We start from the raw sequence: 24280 nt of genomic DNA, 5'->3' as shown, positions 1-24280 counted from the left end.
TTTAAATTTTCTTTCTATCATGTCTTTAAACAATATATACTATTTACTATTTCGCTCGCTTAATCACTACAGTTTCGTTTGTTAATCTGGCAACGCTTTACATTTTTCGCTCGCAAAGTTTATCCTATTTTAGCACAAGCCCGAGTTATGCATCTTTTTCTTCTTCTTCTTTTCGCTACCTTTTTTTATATGAAGTGTAGCCGCTTAAAGAATATTTATCTTATGTTAGTACCAGGCTTTATGCATGAAAATAGTTTTGCTTTGCGGTCTTTGATATGTGTTGGGAAAATGTAACCACAATGCGATCGCAAAAAGAGAGAAACAACATATAGCAGCCATACACCAACAAAATATTTAGAAATTAAATAAATACGATATTACATTTTTAAAATTTTTTCATTATTCAGAGGCAAAAACCCGGAAAAACTTCTACCAGAAAATTTTTCACACAATCGAGGAGACCACCCCAAAAAGCCTTACAACTCTGCGGTACTCCAATAAAGATCGCCACGTTTAAAAGACAATTGACATAGACTTACCCAATGGGATGGGATGACTATTGTAATTATTACAATTGAACCTTTGTACTCTGCCCACCAACGTAGGAAAATAAGAAAAAATTTCTTTAAGGTATAGTTCGATATTTTTCTTCACGCCTCATTTTCAAAAACTACCACATAAATATACATAGATGTTGATGACGGCACGCGAGGATTGACGTGGCTTTTTATTCAACTATAGTCACCAAACAGGATGCATTGCGTAGATCCCCCTGGTGATGGCTATTTACAGTAATCTCAAGTATTCTGTCCAATTAATTATTTATTGAAGCGTCACATTTTAAATATACACACGTCGTGTAAGTTTTTTTTTTTTTTTTTTTTTTTTGAGCTGAACTTATTATTGTACGTTACTGTAGTGTACAATAGTGAGCGAACAATGTAAGTAGATTTGGCAGTGGAATCACTAACATTCAATATGTGATATATAGCAGTGGAATGGGGATATATAGAATAAAATATCGATAACAAAACCAGCTTGTGTATAAGGAATATAAATTGTATTTTAGTATAATTATTTCATATTCTATAAAGTCCCACAGGTCTGGGCACACTTTGCTGTAAATTCTTCGGGTTTCAATAACGTTAACATTTTCTGTGCTGTACACGTTTTGGAAAATATGGTTGACGAACAGGTTATTGAAAAAATATTGTATAAGAGTCAGTCCAACCATTTATAATAAATTATATTTCAGCTCTCAAGTGCTTTAAGGGACTTGCCCAGTAGGGCACTATGTGTGCCTGTGGAGGAACGGCAACTTCTTTTTAGAAATGTGTCAGCAGTTCTACGAAATCCCGGTAAGCAATAAATGTTCTTGTAATTTTATTTAGTGTTAATATATAAAGAACCTTTTAAAACCAAGGTAGGTAGCTGTTAATATGTAAACAACCTATTGAAAGCAAAGTAGTCAGTCTAATTATAGTATAGGAGACAATTGTATAATTTTTACAGCCATACCTAGAAGAGTTATACATTATTAAAATAAATTTGGATATCCCTACAGGGTATTATAATATTTTATTATTATTTTCCACAGCTGCGAAGGAATAATTTCTCAATAAAGTACATGTATGTACAGTGACGCACTAAACTGTTGGCAAAGTTGTAAACTTGAACTTTAAGTGCTATTTCCAGGCGTATTCAATATTTTATTGAAATTTTTTTTAATACAGTTAAATTAAATAATTATGTATAAAATAACCCTTTTTTTTATTTTGCTTCATATATTTAAAACTATAGAAACTTTAAAAGAAAATTACCATATTTCGTGACATAAAAATCTTGGCACAGCTATTAGTTTTACTGGATTTATTTTAGATTTAAGGCCTTTATGTTCTTATTTTTTTAAGAAATGTTAAAAGGGATTTTTTTTAAGCACATGGCGTCACATAGTTTTCAAAAAAAGTTCAATTTATCTAAATTTTTTCTGCCATTTGCCTAAATTTTAAGAAAATTGAGAATAAGCGAAAAGAAACCAACGTAGCTCAAAGAAAAATTGTCCTTCATCTGCACAATGTAGTCAAATCGTATGTCGAAATAGCCAAAATTATGGAACTAGTCCGATTTTCCATTAGGAGCATCGTGCAATGCTACGAGGGAGTCGAAAGCTTGGAGAGCGCACCTAAATCTGGGCGTCCCAAGGCTTTAAGTCACCGGCAACGCAACGCGGTGATCCGAAAGGTCAAAGTGGACTCCAAAACATCATCCTCCCAGATCACCGCTGAAGTTAAAACCGAGTTTGGGAAAGATATTCATCCGATGACCGTAAAAAGTGCCCTACACAAAACCAACTTACATTGCCGTGCTGCTAGGCGAAAGCCGTTCATATCTGATATCAATATAAAAAGCGTTTGGCCTATGCTAAAGGATATCTTAGCAAGCCAATTGAATTTTGGGATCACGTACTCTTTTCGGAAGAAACCAAATTTAATATTTATCGCTCTGATGGCCGCCAGAACGTATAGAGAAAACCGAACACTGAGCTGGATAAAAGTGACTTGGCGCAAAAATCAAACACGGTGGCTGAGGCGTGATGGTATGAGGATCTATGTCATCCGCTGGTGTCAGTAACCTGGTGATCATCAAAGGCATCATGGATGAAGCATATTACCTCAATATTTTGAAAGAAAACTAAAAAAAAAACGGCCAACGTTCAAAATGCAAAAATTCGTCACATTTATGCAGGACAATGATCTGAAGCATTCTGCTCACGATGTGCGTATGTTGCTCACTCACTATAGAGCACATGTACCGCCACATCCATGCTGTCATCAACAACAATTAATCAACAATTCATAGATTATTAATCAACAATTCATCGATGTTTCATCAACAATTCATCGATGTTTCAACAACAATTCATCAATGCTTCATCAACAATTCATCGATGTCTCATCAACAAAATTCTTCAATGGCCGGGCAATTTTACTGCCGACGACTGCCGTCTAGACTACCTTTGTTTTCCCTGAAATTTTCTTTATTGCGTAGGTTGATCTATGCAGAAGCGAGACAAAAAGGAATTCGAAAGTTAACGGTTCATAGAACAAGGCTATAAGTAAAAGAATAGATGCATCTGGAGAGTAATACTTACACATAATTTGTTTTCGTCTTAATTTGAATGCTATTAACATTTTATATTTTATTTAGTGACAATCTCATATTAAAAATAAATTGCGTATCGATGAAGGCTTTTAATTGAATGGAATTGAGTTTATTAAGCTATAAAAAATTTCATGGCAATCGGCTAACAACAACAAGAATAATAACAAAAATAAGTTTGGCGGTGAAAATAATTGTGAATTTGTGTAAATACTTTGACTACCCCTGTATATCAATGCAGAGATTGGCAGCGGTGCCTGGTTAAGCACTACAAGTATACTCGCTCAAAATGTGGTGGCGGTGCTGCTAACAACGCATGATATGCGGTTGGAGTGTTCTACACAATGAATCTAAATGTATACTAGTCGGCAAATATATTTTGTCATTGTATTCATTTGACCATAAGACTCTCTAACTAAGTACCGGTGCGTTGTTAGAACCAAAATCGAAGATGAAACAGAAGTGCAAATTAACAACTGTAAAAATGTAAAATATTTCGACAATTGTCCTTTGTTTTTTCGTCCTGCTGATAAGAATGCCAGCAAGCAACAATTTTTGCAGCGGCAAATATATTTTTTGTAATTGCGTGATTTAGTTGTTTCTAGGCAAGCTGAAAGTGTGTTCAAATATAATATTACAAGTTTTCATTAATATTGGATAAATTCGATTTTAAAATAATTAAAAGGTTAAAAAATCGGAGTTTAGCACCAAAATAAGATCAGAAATAGTGATCAAAAATAACTTGGGTGTTTCCGTAATAAATTGTAAATAATCGCTAAGGAACATAATTTGTCTCGTCAGACACTTATTATCAAATCAATAAATATAAATAATTAAATGATGTGATCAATGTTCGCCGTAATGGCAGAAATCTAAACCTGATGCAGACCGTCCAATCGTCCGTACTTTTAAAAAGGACCCTCTAAAAACACCAAAGGCCGTGTCCTTGGAGTGGAATGAGACTTCCATAAGTGAGAGCACAATAGGCAGGCGTTTGATAGAAGCAGATATGAAAACATATATTGTAAAGCCAATACCTTTTATAACCCCTAAAAATAAATTAAAGCGGTTGGAGTTCGCGAAAAGGTACATTACCAAGCCCGCTTCATTTTGGCGTAATGTTCTGTGGACGAATGAGAGTAGATTTGAATTCTAAGCATCTCAAAAGAAAGTTTTTGTACGAATTAACAAGAATTGTCGTAAAAAAAATTGCTCAAAATTGTCAAAGAATAAGCCATGGGGGTGGAAGCGTAAAGTTCTGTGGTTCTGTTTCATATAATGGTGAGGGAGACTTTGTTCCCATAGACGGATTCATGAACCAGAACCGATATTTAGAAACCTTAAACGAATATGGTGAAAGATTAATAAGGAGAGACTTTACTCTTCAACAGGACAACGCTCCTTGCAATAAGGCTAGAATGATTACTAGGTTTTTAAGAGATGTTCAGGTTGTAACCCTCGATTGGCTACCACAAAGCGAAGCACTGATCTGACCAGGACAAGAGAAGAAACCATCACTGAGTTCACAATGAATTGGAAAGAGATTTCTTTAAAATACCTTTAAACCTTGGTCGATTCCGTTCCTAATCGCTTTCAAAAGGTCATAGACACCAAGAGAGGCTATATTTTTTATTAATTTCAAGTTTAAAATAAATTTATAAAAATATTGGTCAGTTAAGATTTAAGCAACAAATTGTCAATATACTTATGCCACTTATGAAATTAATTAGTTTTTAGTTTTTATTTAATAAAAAATCAAAATCAATGTTATGAAGGAAAATTTGTTATATTTATAATTTAATATACTGTAACTAAATGAATTATGTACAACCCATACATATTTTTCTCTTTAAAATACAAAAAAAAAATTAGAAAGAAACTAAGGCATCGCTAGGACAAAATATATTTGCCGACCAGTGTACGTTATACATATATAAAACGACATGAATCCTTGACTATCCTTGAATAGTAAAAAACATTTTTTTTGTTCTAATTTCAATATATATATTTCTAATAAAATAAAAACATCAATGAATTCAAAAAATTATTAATGACAATTCAAACGACACCAATAATGTTGGTTTTGTTGCCGCTCATATTTGGTACTGCATAGAAAGAGCACAGAAAAGAAACAAGTAAAAAAAGCACCACATAATTTTTCGATGCCGCTCTTCAAAATACATTGTGTGTAATGCCGATCTCTAGATCTAGATCCAAGTACTATATATACATTATCCATCAGTAAAAGCATTTCAGAAGTAATCTGAAAGTAACAGTGCAAAAATTTATTTTTTATAAATTGGAGCCACCGGCCCTATTGGTGAAGCAAAATTTTTAAAATTTTATGATGTATTTTATACTCAAAATTTAAATAACTTGACATTAACATAAATCATTCCATTCTGCAATTCCGTTTTGGTAAGCATCAACAGCTGAGTCGATCCAGCTATGTCCGTCTGTCTGTTCGTACGCAAACTAGTCTCTCAGTTTTGGAACTATTTGAATGGAATTTTGCAATTGGTTTCTATATACTAAAATAAAAAAAAAAAACAATATTCTAAAATAATACATAACAGTCATATCTTGCAGTAAATGAAAATATGAAAATCGGCAAAGTTATACTTTACATACTCCTTGGCAGCTTTATAAAATAATGTCCGATCTGGCTTGTTTCGACAATAATATTAAGAAAGGAAGCTAACTTCGGCACACTGAAGTTTATTTACCCTTGCAAATAGAACTTCGATCACTAAGAATTAATATAATATAAATATATATATTTGTGTTAAAAAACAATGAAGTATTGCCTGCTTTCAATTCATTCACCTTTAGATATATAAACAGTTTTTTCCCCTCTAAATCTAACGATTATTTGTATGTAACCTATATAATTTAGTCGTGCGATCCGTCACGTTCCGAAATATGTACGAGTGAGAGTATATAGAAACTGCAAAGTTTCGTTTAGATAGCTTTAAAACTGAGAGACTAGTTTGAGTGCAGACGGACAGACGGACATGGCTAGATCGACTCGTCTGTTGATCCTGATTAAGAATATACATATATACTTTATATGGTCGGAGGTGACTTCTTCACTGCGTTGCAAACTTCTGGGTGAAGAGTATAAAAATAATACACAAAAACAAGAAAGGGAGCTAACTTTGGTAAACACAAGAACAACTTATTTAACTTACATACGAGTGAGAGTATATAGAAGACTAACTGCAAAGTTTCATTCAGATACCTTTAAATCTGAGAGACTGAGAGGCAGACGGACATGGCTAGATCGACTCTGAAGTTGATGCTGATCAAGAATATATATACTTTATATGGACGATGACCCTTTCACTTCGTTGCAAACTTCCGACTGAAATTATCATACTCTGCAAGGGTATAAACATGAATTCATGGCATTAATCGGACCAATTATATATGAGTAACAGTTCAAAGACCGCCTTGTCAAAACGGAGGACTTTTTTGGCTGGACAATCAGATATATTCTGTAGATCAATCGCACCGACGGTAGGATGAAATATATTTGAAATTGTTTGAGGACCAAATAACCCCAGGCATATTAAAATCACATAGGACGTCGTTAAGGGTGGGGTAAGGTCAAATAATGCGAAAAATTTCATGTTTTTGTGATTTTTTTTTTCAGTCGACACAGTTTAAATGTATTTCTTTAACGAATGGTACATTAAAGTATAACATTCAAAAAATGTCATACATTTTTTTTTAAGAATTATTAAAAAATATGGGAATGGTAGCCATTTTTCGGACGTGCCTCGAAAAAAGGTTGAATTACGGTGCCAATAATAAATACCTCGGTGCCTAATCATCGGAAATCAAAAAATCCAAATTCATTCGTTAGATTATAGAATACCCCAGGTAATGCTGTCGAGTTTTTTTTTTTAATTCCAAATTTTTAATTTTTTCGAAAACTTTAAAGAGAAAAACACAATTTTTTGGGAAAAAATCGACTAATTTGTCATTGCAAAATAAAAATTATGAACAAAAAAAAACTCGTTACCTCGCAAAAAATGTACAGAAATAGTGTTTAAAATTTCAAAAGGATCGGTGCAGTAGTTTTAAAGTTATGATTGGCAGACGAGAGCGGCGAAACAAATATAAGTTTTGTAGGTGGTGCTGGTATAGAGGCTAATGGCAAGACAGCGTGATTATTTATCGTGCCCTTTTCGACCGGCAGTCCCGGGCCTAAAATAACTCTACATGGTTTCCGACTTAACTTTTCCAGTTCAACTTACTTTCATCATATATAATATATAGCTATTTATGTATTATTCTAAAATTACGGTTTAAATTTGATGAAAATAGAGCCACTAATCATATAGCTGCCATAGGAACGATTAAAAATTATAACTTTTGTAGCCGCCTTTTAGTTTTAAACACTTCTTATTCTTTTCTTCTCTTATTAATATTTTCTTTATTATTTAATTTAGAACTTTTTATACCCTTGCAGGGTATTATAATTTCAGTCAGAAGTTTGCAACGCAGTGAAGGAGGCACCTCCGACCATATAAAGTATATATATTCTTGATCAGGATCAACAGCCGAGTCGATCTAGCCATGTCCGTCTTTTCGTCTGTCCTTCTGTCCGTCTGTCCGTCTGTCCGTTTCTACGCAAACTAGTCTCTCAGTTTTGAAGCTATCTGAATGAAACTTTGCAGTTAGCCTTCTTTATACTCTCACTCGTATATATGTCGGAACGGGCCGGATCGGACGACTATATCATATAGCTGCCATAGGAATGATCGGAAAATTTTTACAAAAAAAATGTTAACATTTTCAGTTTTCAATTGAATTGGATCAAATTTGAGATATAGCCATTTTACTATACTTTACAATTTTGTATAAAATTTTATGAAAATCGGACTACTATATCATATAGCTCCCATAGGAACGATCGAGAAATTAATACAATTAAAAATTATAACTTTTTCAGTTTTCAACAGATTTTCATTAAATTTGAGGTGTAGCCATTTTATATTAGTCTTAAATTTTGTGTCAAATTTCATGAAAATCGGAGGACTATATCATATAGGTGCCATACAAACTATTGTTTGATGTAGAAGAAAAATGGAAATCTGTGAATGAAAAGCTGCAAATATAATATGTATAGGTGAATGAAATGAAAGCAGGTATTACTTCATTGGTTTTTAACACAAATATATTTAATTTATATGGTATGGATTCCTAGTCATAGAATTTCTATCTGCAAGGGTATATAAACTTCGGCGTGCCGAAGTTAGCTTCCTTTCTTGTTATACTTGGTTTTATATTTTCTTCACACTTGTCTTTACACTTCTTGTCTTATTTGCGTCTACTCTCGTTCAGATCCTCTCACCAAGTGATCTGCCGCTCTCAGCAACCACTCAAACAACCCCCATTTTCAGCCAGTCGCTCTCTCATGCTCTCTCTTGAAAGAGCGTAACATCTCAATTAGAGTGGCCAGAGCATACTTATCTTAACTGGCCTGCTACAACTCGGCCGTCCTGACTTTGAGATAGCCCTCTATCTCTGCTTAGTGTTATAACTTAATTATAATTTACAATTTGTTTCTTTCATTTACAATTCAATTCTTAGTTTACTATCTTAATTATAATTTTAACCAATGTCTAATATTATTTGCACTCCAAACACCTTGATATGGATTGAGAGACAACTGAAACCCATCAATATCTTTAAGCAAATATCTGTCATTTTTTAACACTTTATCAATTACATAAGGACCTTTATTTTTTGGAATGAGTTTTCTCGAAGCTCCTACAGTGCTATCAAAATTCTTTACCATAACACAATCTCCATCTTTATATTCTGTAGCAATTTTCTTTTTTGCATTATAATATTTTTCATTCTTTATTTGAGACTTTTTTTTGTTCCTCTTCTGCTTCTTTTCTAACATCTTCTTAAGTTTTTCTAACATTTTCTACTTCATCTTTGTCTTCTAATCTTTCTTTTATATTATCCAAAACTTCTCATCTCTCCCAAATAATGTTTCACTAGGACACTGCTTGGTACTATTATGAATCGTATTATTCATTGCATACTCTACTTTTTCCATAACTCTATCCCAATGTAATCACTTTTCCGGTTCTATCAATTTTGCTATCATAGGTCCTAGACTTCTATTGATTCGTTTAACTTGGCCATTAGCCTGCGGCGACCCCGTCGCTATTTTTATATGCTTCATAACTGCCCCGATCTGATACTATGCATCTAGGTATACTATAAGCTCGAAAATAATCTGTTAATGCACTTATCACCTCTTTTGTATTCGTAGTTTTTGTTGTGTACAACCTAACAAACTTTGTAAAAGCATCTACGACCACAATATATGTTTTTTTGCTCTGCTACTATCTACAGCCCATAATGATCTATATGAATGATCTCAAAAGGTTTGTTGCCTTTTGGTATGCTATGTAAATGTCCCTCTCCTCTACCTACTTTCGGAGCATACGCTATGCACTTTAAACAATTTTGAATGTGTTCTACGACTTTATCTTTCATGCGTGGAAACCAATAGCTCTTCCCAATATCTTCTAACATTTTGTCCCTCCCAATATGACCCAATTCATCATGATACTTGTATAGCACATGTTCCTCCACTCGATTCGGTACGTAAAATAATAATCTGTTTTCATTGCTTTTCCTATAGATCACACCATTTCTCATTTCATATAACTTATGCTCGCTACTTTCTAACATTTTCCTAATTTCCTGAACCTTTACATCTTTTGATTGACAAATTACTAAAATTGTTTCGAATGTATTTGCCTCCACTATCATAATATTGTTGCATCTACTCAATGCATCTACATGTTGCATTTGACTACCTGCTCTGTGCTTTAATTCATAATAATTCCTGCAGTTCTAGAGCCAACCTGCTATTGCTATTCTTGGGTTGAACTCAATCTTATTGAGGGTTAAAGTTAGAGAGTTACAGTCTGTTACAATTTTAAATCGTTTGGCTAGCAAATATATTCTAAATCTTCTTAACGCGTAAATTATAGCTAAAGTCTCCAATTCAAAACTGTGACACTTCGCTTCCGTTGAAGTTGATCTCTTCGAAAAATAGAAAATAGGATGTAACCGGCTGTCATCTTTTTTCTGAAGCCCCAAATCCTAAAGCACTTGCATCACAGTGAAGTTCGAAATCATCTCTGTAATCATATAAAGCTAACACTGGCGCTTCCATTAACTTCGCCTTTAAAAGCGAAAAACAATTCAACTCTTCTTCAAACCTAAAAAGCCTATCCTTTCTCAATAAATCATATAATGGTTTCGCTAATATAGAAAAATTCTTTATGAATCGTCGAAAATACGAACAAAGACCCAAAAAGCTTTGAACTGCTTGCACCTTGCCTGGAATCGGAAAATTTTGTATAGCTTCTAACCCCTTGCTATCAGCTTTAATCCCATCTTTTGAAATTAGAAAACCTAAATATTTGACCTTGTCTTGTACAAATTTGCATTTATCCATTCTCAATTTTAACTTGTTTTCTACTAACCTTCTAAATACTTCTTTTAAAACATCTAAGTGTTCTTCTAAACTTTGCTTGCAACTAAAATTTCGTCCATGTATATGATTACCTTCTTTTCTCTTATCATGTCCAAAAATATGTCATTGACGAATCTCTGGAATACCTGTGGGGCTGTTTTAAGTCCCATGGGCATCCGTAGAAACCAGAGCTCGCAAATAACTCACCTAACCCTTTTGTACCTAAAGTTTGTTCCCGTATAACATATGTACCTAAATTATTTTCTATTAAACATTCACCTAAGCTTGTACATAAACCATTTTTTCCTAAATTTGTACCTAAACTGTTCTCACCAAAACTTGTACCTAGACTATTTTCTCCTAAACTTGTACCTACATCTTTTTGATCTAAATCTGTACTAAAACTACCTTTATCTAAATTTTTGTCCACTAAAATTTCACTTACTAAACTTTCGCAATATAATTCTCTATTCTCTCTCTACTCTCTCCCCAGCACAATGTTACAGAGCATAGATTCGCTAGCCACAACAATTAATTTAAACCAAATCTTTATTTAATTTTTTAATACAGAGCATAATATTTTTCCATAGCTTTTCAATAAGCTTTTGTTTAATCCAAAATAACTTTCTCTTAGAGGTTCTAACTTAATGTTTTTCGGTATACAAGGACGTTTTATGAGCGAAACTGGGCTTCCCGAATCTATTTGGCACTCTTTAATAATAGGCTGGTTCGTATTTTCCACACAAAAAATTTTGAATACTCTTACATAGTTGTTTTCCACCTCCTTCTTATTCTGGGGACATACAGCAATTCGGTGATGAACGATAATGATAATGATAACACGAACCAGTTTCTCGCTTTAGCTTGGTGCACTCCCACTTCCAGTGCCCCTTGCCGTTGCAGTTGAAACATCGAGTTTCATTATTCGTCGAAACCGCCTTTGCTGCCGACGCCTTCGCCTTCATTGACGCCCTTGCTGGCAGCTGATGTCCGCAAACGCTCGCAACATTCTCCTCGGGGCATCAAAACATTGCATTTTAGCCTGCATTCGAAGACTTGGTAATGGAATGCCCTCTACTGAGCCCATCCACCAGCTCATCTTCTTCTATCGCCAGATCCCGAGCCAATCTGCACTTCTCTTCAAAGTACATCGCAAATTGTTCATCCGGGGACCAGACGCGTGCCTCAAACTTGCGACTTAATGCCGCTTTTGATTCAATGCCCCCAAAAGCTAGCTTAAGTTCTTCGATGAGCTCGTCCATCGGCTTCGCCAACCGTCCGGTCTCAGGATGCAGCCATTGTAAGGAATCTCCCTTAAGTTTGCTGATCAACAAAATTCGCCGCTGCATGTCTGTTAATCTATGAAGGGCCGAAATACTGTCCCACTGGTCAATCCACGATCGCACACACACCTTTCTGCCGAAGTCCATTAGCATTTCTCTGGCCATGTTAAAACCAGGTGATGCGAAACTGTCCGTCGCCATTTCGCCATCTCGCTGTACGTCGCCTCGCCTCGCCTCGTTGCGTGTTCTGAAACTTCTGGTAGGTAGCTGTTCAAAGTTCTCGGATCGGCGTTGTTGGCGTTGTTGTTTTCGTCGCCCGCCACTGTCGCCAACTCCAAAGTCTAGCTGTCCTGCCTTCTCGGAGCCATGCCGAATTCGAGCATTTTCGTCTCTTCCATTCCCGTCGTCTTCGTTGCTCTGGCTGCCGCCGACATTTGTGCTGATCTGGCGATTCAAATTTGCCAGAATTTTTCTCGCCTTGGCAGTTTCCTCGCGCAATTCTCAAAGAGTTTCTTTGGCGATCTCCAGCTCACCGTCGCTTTCCACGTCCGTGCCACCTAGCTTTTCCATCTCCACACACTCTTCCGGATCACTGCCTCGAATTCCAATCGGGACCTTGGCTAGCCTTGCGAACAGCTCCGCTTTTGTGCCCTTCGTGGGCAAATTAAACAGGTTCAACCACCGTTTGAATTGGATAACCGTTATATCCGCTGTGTTCAAATCCATTATTTTATTTTAGTTTTCCAAAAGATGAGAAAATTTTTGATTCCGAATCCCACTTCTGATGTTTGTAGCCGCCTTTTAGTTTTAAACACTTCTTAATCTTTTCTTCTCTTATTAATATTTTCTTTATTATTTAATTTAGAACTTTTTATACTTGGTTTTATATTTTCTTCACACTTGTCTTTACACTTCTTGTCTTATTTACGTCTACTCTCGTTCAGATCCTCTCACCAAGTGATCTGCCGCTCTCAGCATCTACTCAAACAACCCTCATTTTCAGCCAGTCGCTCTCTCATGCTCTCTCTTGAGAGAGCGTAACATCTCAATTAGAGTGTCCAGAGCATACTTATCTTAACTGGCCTTATCTAATATTATATATATATATTATTTCAGCATTTTAGTTTTAATTTTCTGAAAATCCGGTGACTATAGAGAAACTATTGTTAAATGTAAGGGAAAATGACAAACTGTGAAAGTAGAATTTGAAATACAATAAGTATAGGTGATTGTAATTAAAGCAGGCGATTCTTCGGTGTTTTTAAAACATATTTATTATTTATATTATATTAATTGTTAATGATCGAATTGCAAACGGCAACAGTATATGAACTTCGGCGTGCCGAAGTTAGCTTTTTTTCTTATTTTTCTTTTTATTGGACCAAAATGTATCAGTTTCGTATTAATCTAATTTAAAACTGGAAAAGTAGTCAAACTTCTGGTGTGCCGAAGTAACATTTCTTTTTTTTCATGTTTTCGGCCTGTAAATTATTATTTAAATGATGACAATGGTAATAGACAATATCCCTAATGATATGGTTCTCTTCAAACTAGTTTTAAATCAGACTTTTTGGTCATAAATATAATATGTCACACGAACAAAATGTATTTGTGCGTCTTTTCTAAATACCTAAATTAATAAAATAATAGTAATTAAGAACATAAGTTAAAAATTTAAATTAGTAATAGTATTTATTTTCTTATAGGTATAACTTCAGCAGTAATACGTGGCATATGTAAAGTCATAGCAACAACGATAACCAAATACAAGGATCTTCCATCTCAGCGAATAGTTCGGGAGCTCATTGTTGATCTCTTATGCGTTCATCATGATTTAACCATAGAACATATGCTAAACGTCTTTAAAGCCATTTTATTCAAAGAATTTGCGGGTGTTTCGCCTCAAAAGACATGCAAATCGGCTCTTATTGCTTTGGGATGGATTTGTCTCCATAGAGAGAATCAGCTAATCGGGACTCCAATATCTACAAGTCAGAAAAAAAAAGGTTAATTGAATATCAGTCATTGTTATTCCAAAGCACTTTACTGTCTTCGTACCAACGAATTACAGATGCAAGAACTAAAATATTATATGAATTATGGGAAAATATTACAATTTTTAATGAAACCTTGGACATTTTATTTCAAATGGAAAAGCTACGACCAACATTACTATTATTTTAATGACCATGGTTCAGTTTGAATCTAAAAACGAGAAGTCTTTTATTTTAAATAAATATACTGAAAAGTTATCTGAATACTTCGTCAAGAGTATGGTTTCATGCAAATATAAGCCAGATAATGCATTAATCAAGGCATGCCGTCCTCTATTGGAATCGCTTACCGAATCTGAGTTTGATTCATTTATATATCCCCCTTTGCAAAGGTCAATTTTACGCAGTCCCGAAAATACACTTGAAACTATTGGTCTAATATTTGACATGGTTAATTTTGACTGCAGCCCTTATGCCCAGAAAATGGGAAATATTCTAATAAAAAATTTATACAAGTAACACGGATACAGCACGCCGCGAGTCCCTTGAATCATTAAAACGAATGTCCATGAAATGCTCCGATTGCATTATAGTAAAAGAGTTATTAGAGCATATCTTTTCTGTGTTAAATGGATCTGATGGAAAAATAAATGTTATTGAATATCGTCTGAATATATTACAGGTAAATAAAAACAAATTGTATCATAATTTTACCGTATTGTCATTAAATTTAATTCTACCATTAATAATATACCATTAATACAATAATTTATTTGTCCCTACTTCTCCTAAAACAGGTCGATCATAAATTAGTGAAATAAATTGTTTAATAAAGTTACCGTGCACGTGTTCCTTCCTAGTTGTTGTTTCTGGTTTACTTTTTTAATTTAACTTACTTGAATCTTTTTGTTTAACAATTAATTATTACTCTATTGATTTTTTTTTGTTCAGTCGATTTCAATTGTGTGCCCTTAAATCTTGTTCAGTTTAATTTCTTTTTTTTTTTTGTATTGTTTAAGTAAATGTATTTTCATTTAAATGTTTAATTTTGATCATTTAGTTTTTTGTTGCAGATACTTTTTTCCTTAACCACTGCAGAGTGCTGCTGATCACTACAAATAAAGATTTAAAACGCATCATAATTTTCAATTGAAAGTTTAATCATTTTTCATATTTAACTTATAAAAAGTTTGTGTACTAGGGTGGGTCGATTTAAAAATCGCTTAGGCACATATGTATTTCGGCTTCTGGGGATTGAAGAAGAAAAGCAAGGGACATCAAAATTCCTTGTAGAGGTATGGTTTCCTGAGGGTAAATTTTCTTATTTTGATCCCTAGAATCCAAAAATCATATGTAATCGATTTTTTGACCCCCTAAAAAGAAATCGAGCCGCCCTATCGTATACCCTTGCACATTGCAATAGAATCTTCAATCATTAATACAATATAAATAATGTATATTTGTGTTAAAAAACAACAAAGTAATGTGTAATTTAATTATATTCCCCTATAAGTATTATATTTACAGTTTCACAGCTGCAGTTTTAAATTTACAGTTTTGCATTTTTCTCTGCATTTATATGTATTACAACGGCTGTATCTTAAGTTATAATTTTTTTCTAAAAAACTGTATGATATAGTCGTCCGATCTGACCTATTCCGACTTATACAGAAGACTTACTGCAAAGTTACTTTTAGATAAAGCATTTTAGCCTTAAATTTAAGGGGCTAGTTTGCATAAAATCGGACAAACGGACATTAAATCGGCAAATGCAACGGTTATTAATTTTCGGCTTATCTGAACACCTCAGGTAAATAAGTATATGTGTATGATAATTTTTACTGCTTGTGAACTAATATTATATTTTATACCATATTCTTCTCTTGCGTGCAAAATTCTTATATGCTCATAATTCTTAGCACTGCCGGTTTAGAGTTCTTCTGAAAGAACGATATGTGAATCATTAGTTTGTGCGCAATTGTCAATTAGATTGATATTTTTTTTCAGCAAATTGGTGCAATTTGAATGTTTTTTTAAATATTAATTGCGCGGTTTTCTATGGGATTTAGAGAAAGTGACGGAAACATTTTAGAAATATCTTGCCAAGTCTCAAGACAGCTAAATACGGTTGCAAATGTCATGGAATCTTATGGGAAAGCCGAACGCAGTGGCAGACCGAACCGCAGTTGACGAGAGGTGAAAACGCAAGATTAAGGGGTTATGGTAGGTAGGTTAAAGTGGTGAGGCCCATTGCTGGGGCCTCCAATTAGAGCTAAGCTCCTATTTGTTCCACTCCCTCTGTTTTTTTTTGTTATTCACTATCAGTACCATCGTCATAGTTAGCAAGGAAACCTAGGATTGCTGAAATTTTCAGCTTTCCTATGTTTCTCAGTGACTCCATCTGGTAGGCACCGAAGTGGCGAAATCTGATGTGGTTTAACGCTGGGCAGAAGCAGAGCAGATGTTCCGGTGTTCTTTGCTCTGTAGGTTGCTTACAGCTTCTACAGGTTGCGTTGTATGGCAGTCCCAACTTCATTGCGTGCGAACCGATCGCCCATTGTCCCGTGGTGAGTGCCGTGAGACCTGCTGATATCCCGCTTGCTGTTGGATAGCAGTTCCCTGGTTCGTTTCTTGTCGTACCTCGGCCAACATTCCCTTGACCCTCTGTGATCGCTCTTTCTTTGTCATTCTTTATTAGCTATCTGTCTAAAGTGGCTCGCTCGCCGATCCTCTGTCTGGATCGCGTTTAGGGAGATTGGTAATTCGAAGTCAGAACTTAGCCCCGCCGAGCCTGCACGGGCTAGTTCGTCTGCCTTCTCATTACCTGGGATCTCGTTGTGTCCCGGTACCCATGTTCTACTTGTACCTTATTTTTGTCGGCAAGTCGATCAAGGGCCTTTTTGCATTCTACCACTAGTCGTGAGTTCGTTTTCAAGGCAGATAGGGATTTTATAGCCGCTTGGCTATCCGAGTAGATTCGAACTCTTTTGCCCCTGAGGTCCTGCCTTAAGGAAAAGTCGGACCGCTTTCCTTGACGGCTAGTAGCTCAGCCCGAAAGACCGTTGCTGAGTTAGAGAGATTGAAAGCCTTTTCAAATTCCCCAATTTTCAGCGAAGATCCCAGCCCCTACGCCGGAGCTCATTTTTGAGCCATCGGTGTAGAGGAGACGCCTCGTTCCTCCACTACTACTCTGCCCCTACTCCAGTCATCCCTTGATGGGTATGATGTCGAGAATGCGTTCCCGAATTTCATTTCCGCGATCATGTAGTCGGTCTTAACGTTTGTGTTAATTCGAATCTAGAATTGGCCGAACCAATGCAGAGTGAGCCATTAAATTATCTTTGGGTGCAGTCCCCAATTGCTCCCAAACATTTTCCTGCAGGAGTAGAATGCAATGCTTGCTTTCCTTACTCTTTCTGCAATGTTATCTTTTCATGAGAGCTTTTTATCCAGAATAACTCCTAGATACTTCGCTCGCTCCGATAGTTTTAGCTCCATGCCGCTAATGCTGGGCATGTTGAAGGGTGGTCTGTACCGTTGCTCCGTGTAAAGAGCATAAGTTCCGTTTTAGTGGGGTTGATACCTAGTCCGCATGTTTCTGCCCATTTGTTTAAGCGACCTAGCGCACCCTCATTATTTCGCTAAATAACGTCAGGGTATGGTCCTGATACTAGCAGTACTACGTCGTCCGCGTATGCAACTGCTTTGACTCTACCCGTACTAAGATCTGTCAATATGGCGTTCATATTTGTGAGCCAGAGTAGGGGCGATAGTACCCCGCCCTGAGGTGTGCCTCTCTTCACAGTCCGCGTGAGGTGAGTGCCACTCAGTTCGGCTGTGATCGTTCTGCTCTTTAGCATCACCCCGATCGACACTCTCTGATGCCTCTCTCTGAATACCTAGCAAGTTGAGGGAGCCCAGGATAGAGTCGGGGTTCACGTTATTGAACGCGCCTTCGATGTCTAGGAAGGCTGCCATCGTGTATTGTTTGTGTTGTAATGTCTTCTCGACATGATGTACAACTACGTGTAGCGCTGTTTCCGTTGATTTTCCCCTGCGATACGCATGCTGCGCATCTGAGAGTTGATGTCCTTCTAGAGACTCTCGGATGTGGACGTCCCAGGAGTCTCTCTCGTGTCTTTAGGGTGAAGCGAGGCGAGTACTTATTCGGCCTGTAATCCTTTGCTAAGATGTGCCCCCTTCTGCCCGGTTTCGGCATAAAAATGAGCTTTAGCCTCTCTCCCTCACGGCGGTAGAGGGACGTGCGTTAGTCTTAAACAAGCTTCGTAAATGGCTTTTAGCCATTTGCAAATACCATCCATAGCTGATTTTAGCATTGCCGGTATTAAGCCGTCTGGGCCCGGGCTTTTATACTTATCGAAAGAATCTATTGCCCACTGAATGATGTCTTTCGTAGGTGTGTCCATTTGAGAGTTCGTTTCCCCTCGTTCGGGTTCCGAGCTCACTCTTAGGCTTCCTGGGAAATGGGTGTCAACTAGTAGCTCTAGTGACTCCTCAATTGTCGTCGTAGCAGAGCCGTCTGTCCTGTTGATGAGGGTAGGGCTTATGTGCCCTTTGGCGAGAATTTTGCTTACTCTTGCCAGTGTCCTTTATACGTTCCAGTCACTCGCAGTAGTTTTGCCACGACTCTTTTTTGGCCTTGTATACTGCCTTCTTGTAAATTTTTTGTGCCTCTTTGTATGTTCCCCAATCCCGTGGTTACATAGCTGTGGTTAAAGGACTTTCTCGCACTCTTCCTGAGCTCGCTTAATTCCTTTGTCCACAACGGTGGGTATTGCTTCTTCGAGAATGTTAGCTTACAAGTCTCTTTGAAGGCGTTGTTCAGAATATTTGTTAGTTCCTAAACCTCCTTGTCGAGTACCTTTTGCAGTGGATATTGTCTTGATCCTCCTGCCGTTTACTTTAGATTGGACAATTTCGCTGAAATTGTTCCAATGCCGTCTCTACGGGGGTTTCTTCTTGGCACCTTTTTCTTATCTGGTGTCGTTATTTCAAAGAAAATGTATCTATGGTCTGAGAAGGAGTGTTCTGTTCGATACCCTTCAGTCCTCGACCCTGTAATTATTTTGTTCTATATGTAATGTGAGGTCTGAACACCTCTTCCCAACCTTGAAAATTTTTCGTGCTCGGAAAGATAAAGCTCGGGGTATTACCCTTATTGCATATCGTTACGTTCCTACATATAAGATTGTCAAAGAGTGACTCACCTCTTTCGTTAGTTCTCCGAACTACCCCAGAGCGGTGCGCCTCGCGTTCGCATCACACCCGAGCACCAGGGTCGCCTTCGTCGCTTCCGCCCATTGCAGCAGCTTGACTACCGGCTCAGGCGGGGCCGGCTCGTCATGGGCCATGTACCGCAGATGAATATGGTGACTCCGCTCCCATCCGCCGCCACGAATCTGGCCACTGCTAGGTCAGGTGTGCTGAGATTGGGACAGAGAAAAGCGTTAGAATGATTCTTGATTACAATGCAAGCTCTCGACCTACCATTCGAGTTTGTGCACAGTAGTGTGTATCCTTGGATTCTCAGTCCCGCGACTTGCCCGTCCCTGGTCCAAGGCTCCTGTGATCAGACCGACGTCCATGCCGATGTCCCTGAGAAGAATCGTGAGATTAGCTGAAGCGTGCGAGCTGCGCTTCAGGGTTGATCTGCACGATTCTCGACATCGATGTTGGTGGGGGTGGCGTCGGGAGATTCGTCGTCGATGACCATGTCGTCCAACAATTTGTTAGTGTTCCTGATGCCGTACCGGACCTTGTGGTCGTGTGCCCTCCAGCTGGGGCAGACAGTGTTGGTTAATCAGCAGGACGAAAGGCTGGCTCGCCTTCATTTCCTGCTCTGCCCTGAGGATCTGGCCCTCCGAGTCCTCTGTACGTAGATCTGGGTTCTGGGCCTTCAGACAGGCAATCACCCTTGCATGGTCAGTTTGGCCCTTAGGTAACCAGATGCGAGCTCTGGGTCTCGATGGGATCTCCCTTGCGTGGACTAGCCTAATCTTAAGGCCAGCCCATGTGTCGCTAATCTTAGCCACACACTCCGCCAGGAAGCTTCGGGAGAACCCGTCGTCGCACCTGATGACCCGGTGCCCTCTGTCCACGTCTGTGCGTCCTCTCGCTCTCTTCCGTGCGCTTTCGCTCACTTCCTGTGAGCGAATTCGCTTTGCCTTCGAGGGCTGGAACGCCGCCGGGTTTGCCGCTTTGTACTGCTCATATTCCGCGATCTCCGCAAGGAATTTGGCCTTGTCCTCGGCATCCCGAAGGTCAGTTTTGCCCGCGATCCTCGTTCTTCGCTATCTTGCCGAGAACGGAGCGGAGCTCTGTTGCTTACTCTCGCTCGTTCTCTGATGGTGAGACATTTTCGCCATCTCTGAGGTGGTGCTCAGCTGAGCCCCACCTGTGTGTTGCGATTGGGGAGTGCTACAATGTGAGATGCAGCGCCCAGTCTCGGCCTCTGCATCTCCTTCTCGTCCTTCGTTGACATTGTTTGGGGTTTATCCTCTCCCGGGAGTTCCGAAGCTCGGTTTGTAAGGAATGTACCGAAAAGAAACTGCACACTTTCTTTCTACTATAACTTTCATGTTTTTGATTCGATTTCAATTTTTCTTTTTGTTCTTTTTATAGCAAAACTTAAACTTTCAATTTTTATAAACAGAATTTAAAAAAAATTAACTTCTTATTTTTAAGCGAACTTTTCGCTTAACTCCTCTCATCAGGTTCTGCACACCCTCCTTGGTGACCTTGCCGGCTGCACGCATCCAGTTTTTTTTTCATTTCTTTGTTATTTTGGGAGAGACTACCATTTTTTATTAAATTTCGCTTAACGATGGCCCAATATCTCTCAATGGGACGCAGCTCTGGGCAATTTGGTGGGTTCTCCTCTTTTGAAACACACTTGATGTTCTCCGCCTTAAGGAGCGCCAATGTTGACCGGGCATAGTGCGCTGACGCTAATTCTGCCAAAATATTGTCGACACGTTGTGCTTTCTATAAAACGGTATTAAACGTTTTTTAATGCACTCTTTTTGGTAAACCTCTGCGTTTATTGTGCCATTTGTGAAAAATGGGCTGGTTTTTAGGCCACATGTGCAAATTGCCTGCCATATCAGGACTTTCTCCCCAAATTTGTCCACTTCTATTTTGGTGTCCGAGTCGCTAATTGTTTCACCTTTGGCTTTTGTGTAAAATTGGGGGCCTGGTAATGTTTTTGAGTCCAATTTTACATATGTTTCGCCGTCCATTACGACGCATTCCACTGCATCAGTGAGCAAGCGATCATAAAGCTTGCGTACTCTCGTTTTGCCGACTTCTCGTTGGCGCAAACTTTTTTTTGGCACTTTTTGTTTTTTATAAGTCTTTAGGCCATGCCGTTGTTTTATGCGCTGCACCATACTTACACTCGTTCGCGCTTTTTTGGCCAAATCTCGAACTGACGTCGTGGGATTTTTCTCAATTAAAGCTAGCACCTTCTTATCGACGCTGGCATCCCTTGGACCTTTTTTTCTGCCAGTTTTTGGCAAATCTTTTAGAGAACATGTCTTCCCAAATTTGATAATAATATTCTTAACAGTATTAACGCTTACTTTATACCGTTTGGCTAAGTTTCGGTACGAAACACCGTTTTCTGTGCAGTAATTGTGCACAATTTTTTGACGGACGTGGTCTTCAATACGAGGCATTGCGAAATGTGCAAAACAAATAGTGAAAAGAGAACATGCAAACAACGCAGAATTAATAGAGCTTTCTAACGGTGCACCGCATGGCATGATCGAAAGCTCCCACTGAGAGCTTTTCACAATTGAAAGTGTGCAGTTTCTTTTCGGTACATTCCTTAATAAATTCATAAATAAATGTATATATATATATATATATATATATACAAGCTGTACCCTGCCACGTTTCTCTGTGGCATATTGTAGATAAGAGGGCACTTCTGAATACATCAAGGTTCCGGCAAAATCATCTTTCTGGCATAAGGTGAAGAAGGCAGTCAGAGTTGTCGCTGGCGGATTCAGGACTCTTTCTTGCACATTTCTTTCTGTGAAATAGATACGTTGACCATTCTCCAAATGGAATGCCAAGTGAACTAAAGCTGGATAGCGTTCATGAATGGGGAACGAACAAATTCTCCATGCAACCTCGTTGCTGCTTATGTATCTTCCAGCCTGGTATTGAGATATTTCATCGACAACTTGTACTGCATTGTTGTCACCATTTTCTGCCTGAACACCAAAAACTGCCATATCGCTGCCTTTATTCACGTACTTGCAGATATATTTAATCGATTTCACGGAATTGCAATACTCTACGTTGATGTGCGCTTTGTATGATTTTGACAATAGTGGTGAGTATGGAACCACCCAACGATTGTCTACCTCAATATCACCAATTCTCATGTTTAAAATTGCCGAAGTCCCTCCATCTTCAGTTGACCGTCTCCTATACAGAGGATATCCATCGTCCCCTGTTACGGTGTTGGCTGTAAATGCTCGAGGATATCGCTTGGAACACTCCCCGTCTACCATGCATGGTGAACTTCGGTTGAGGGTACCACATGGCCATGTTCTTGATGACAACTGCATGCAAATCTGTATCAACCTCTGCCCGTGGAATCTCAGCGCATATCACATTGTCAATTTCGTCTGGAGTAATTTTATCATACAGCCAAATCAGTATGTGCGCATGCGGCAATCCTCTCTTCTGCCATTCTACTGAATACATCCAGCACCGCACAGATCCAAAAACTCCATGTTTCACAATGAAATCCATCAGTGACTTGAGCTTTTTTCTAAAAACACGGGCTGTGATGTCATGCCTATCCCTATATGATTGTCCAGGAAATAACAGCTGTACTATCTCGTCCCAAGCTGGATTGCATGTGAAGGTGATAAATAAGTCTGGACGGCCGTAGCAACGAACATATGCCTGGGCATCTTGAGCATATTCATGCATGTGGCGTTGACTACCTATGTATGAGGATGGCAAATCGTGAGCTTTCCAACGCTGATTGTATTACGGTCATTCATCACAGCATCCCGCAAATGGATATATTCCTCGGACCGAAGTTTCTTCTGATTCAATCGGAGGAACAGCAAACGTTGTTTCAATTTTATTATTTTATTACATTAACCTGTATGAGTAAAAGTTCATCGCGCAGCCGCGTCTCTCGGATGGAGGCCCGTTCTTCGTCAGTCATATTCGTAATCTTACGTCTTTTTACTTCTGTATTGCGAATACGGCGACCCAATCTCGACTTCTTGGACGTTGATGCACTAAGGTCAGTACATACAAGTGGCCCGTATGACACCAGGCACGTGCCTGTTTGGGTTAGGTGTTAGTAGGCGCGATGGAAAATATAGGACAGAATACGAGGAAAATTGACTACCGGCGTGCTGCCAGATTGTTAGCTTGCATGCTTACTAAGTATGTTAATATCAAAGATTTTAATTTGGGAAGGGAATCTACGTTAGAGATTAGTGTGTACAAATCATTATAATTTGCACATAACACTCTAAAAGGTTCATGCAGTTCAAAGGAGGTCCTACAGTGGCGCAACACTAATGGGATATAGGATCTAGTGGTTCTACATGGTACATGGAAATTAAGCTGACCCAACAAGTCAGCACTTTCCACATCACCATGGATAAGGTTAAAAATAAAGGTTATCCCTAGCATCGTTCTACGATTGGCTAGGGACGGCAAGTTTATTAATAGGAGTCTACTAGAGTAGGAAGGTAATCTTTGGTTTGCATCCCAATTTAAACCGCGTAGAGCGAAAAGTAAAAAGTTCTTTTGAACCGACTCAATGCGTTTACTATGGACGCCGTACTGAGGGCTCCAAACGCAGCATCCATATTCTAGGATAGGACGAACTAAGGAAGTATATAAGGATTTAGTAACATAGGGGTCATTGAATTCCTTCGACCACCGTTTAATAAATCCAAGCACACCCCTGGCCCTATTCACCATAGACGAAATATGATCAATAAAGTCAAGTTTTGGGTCCAAGCGGACGCCCAAATCGTCAACTGTATTAATTCTTTCCAAAGAGCAGCCGTTCAGCGTGTAAGTAGCAAGCTTAGGAGCGACACGAGAGAATGTCATTAGCTTGCATTTCGAGCCATTTAAGTTTAATAAGTTTACACGGCACCAAGTTTGAAAATTATTAAGATCTGTTTGTAAATCCGACTGGCAGGCAACGTCATTGTATTGCACGCAAAGCTTGACGTCATCCGCGTACATAAGTACTCTGGAGTTAGTCAAGACTTTGGGCAGGTCATTTATGAACAATGTAAACAATAAGGGTCCCA

The 24280-nt window shown here is 38.1% G+C and overlaps 1 protein-coding gene across 1 annotated transcript in view; it reads left to right on the top strand.

Moving 5' to 3' along the window:
* The first annotated feature begins 691 nt into the window (after positions 1–691).
* LOC147644605 (stalled ribosome sensor GCN1-like) overlaps positions 692–24280 on the top strand; it is a 65397-nt gene continuing 41808 nt past the window's right edge. Inside the window, exons 1-3 of the mRNA XM_086826119.1 lie at positions 692–1195; positions 1256–1358; positions 13665–14634. Coding sequence (XP_086682245.1) covers positions 14515–14634 — 120 coding nt within the window. The 5' untranslated portion in view covers positions 692–1195; positions 1256–1358; positions 13665–14514. The remainder of the gene's footprint in view (positions 1196–1255; positions 1359–13664; positions 14635–24280) is intronic.

This window comes from Drosophila serrata, unplaced genomic scaffold (genome assembly GCF_035046125.1).
Source record: "Drosophila serrata isolate PLE 108 unplaced genomic scaffold, ASM3504612v1 contig_131, whole genome shotgun sequence".
Taxonomy (NCBI): Eukaryota; Metazoa; Arthropoda; class Insecta; order Diptera; family Drosophilidae; genus Drosophila; species Drosophila serrata.
Note: the sequence above shows the minus strand (reverse complement) of the source record. Positions and strands in the feature narration are given on the sequence as shown.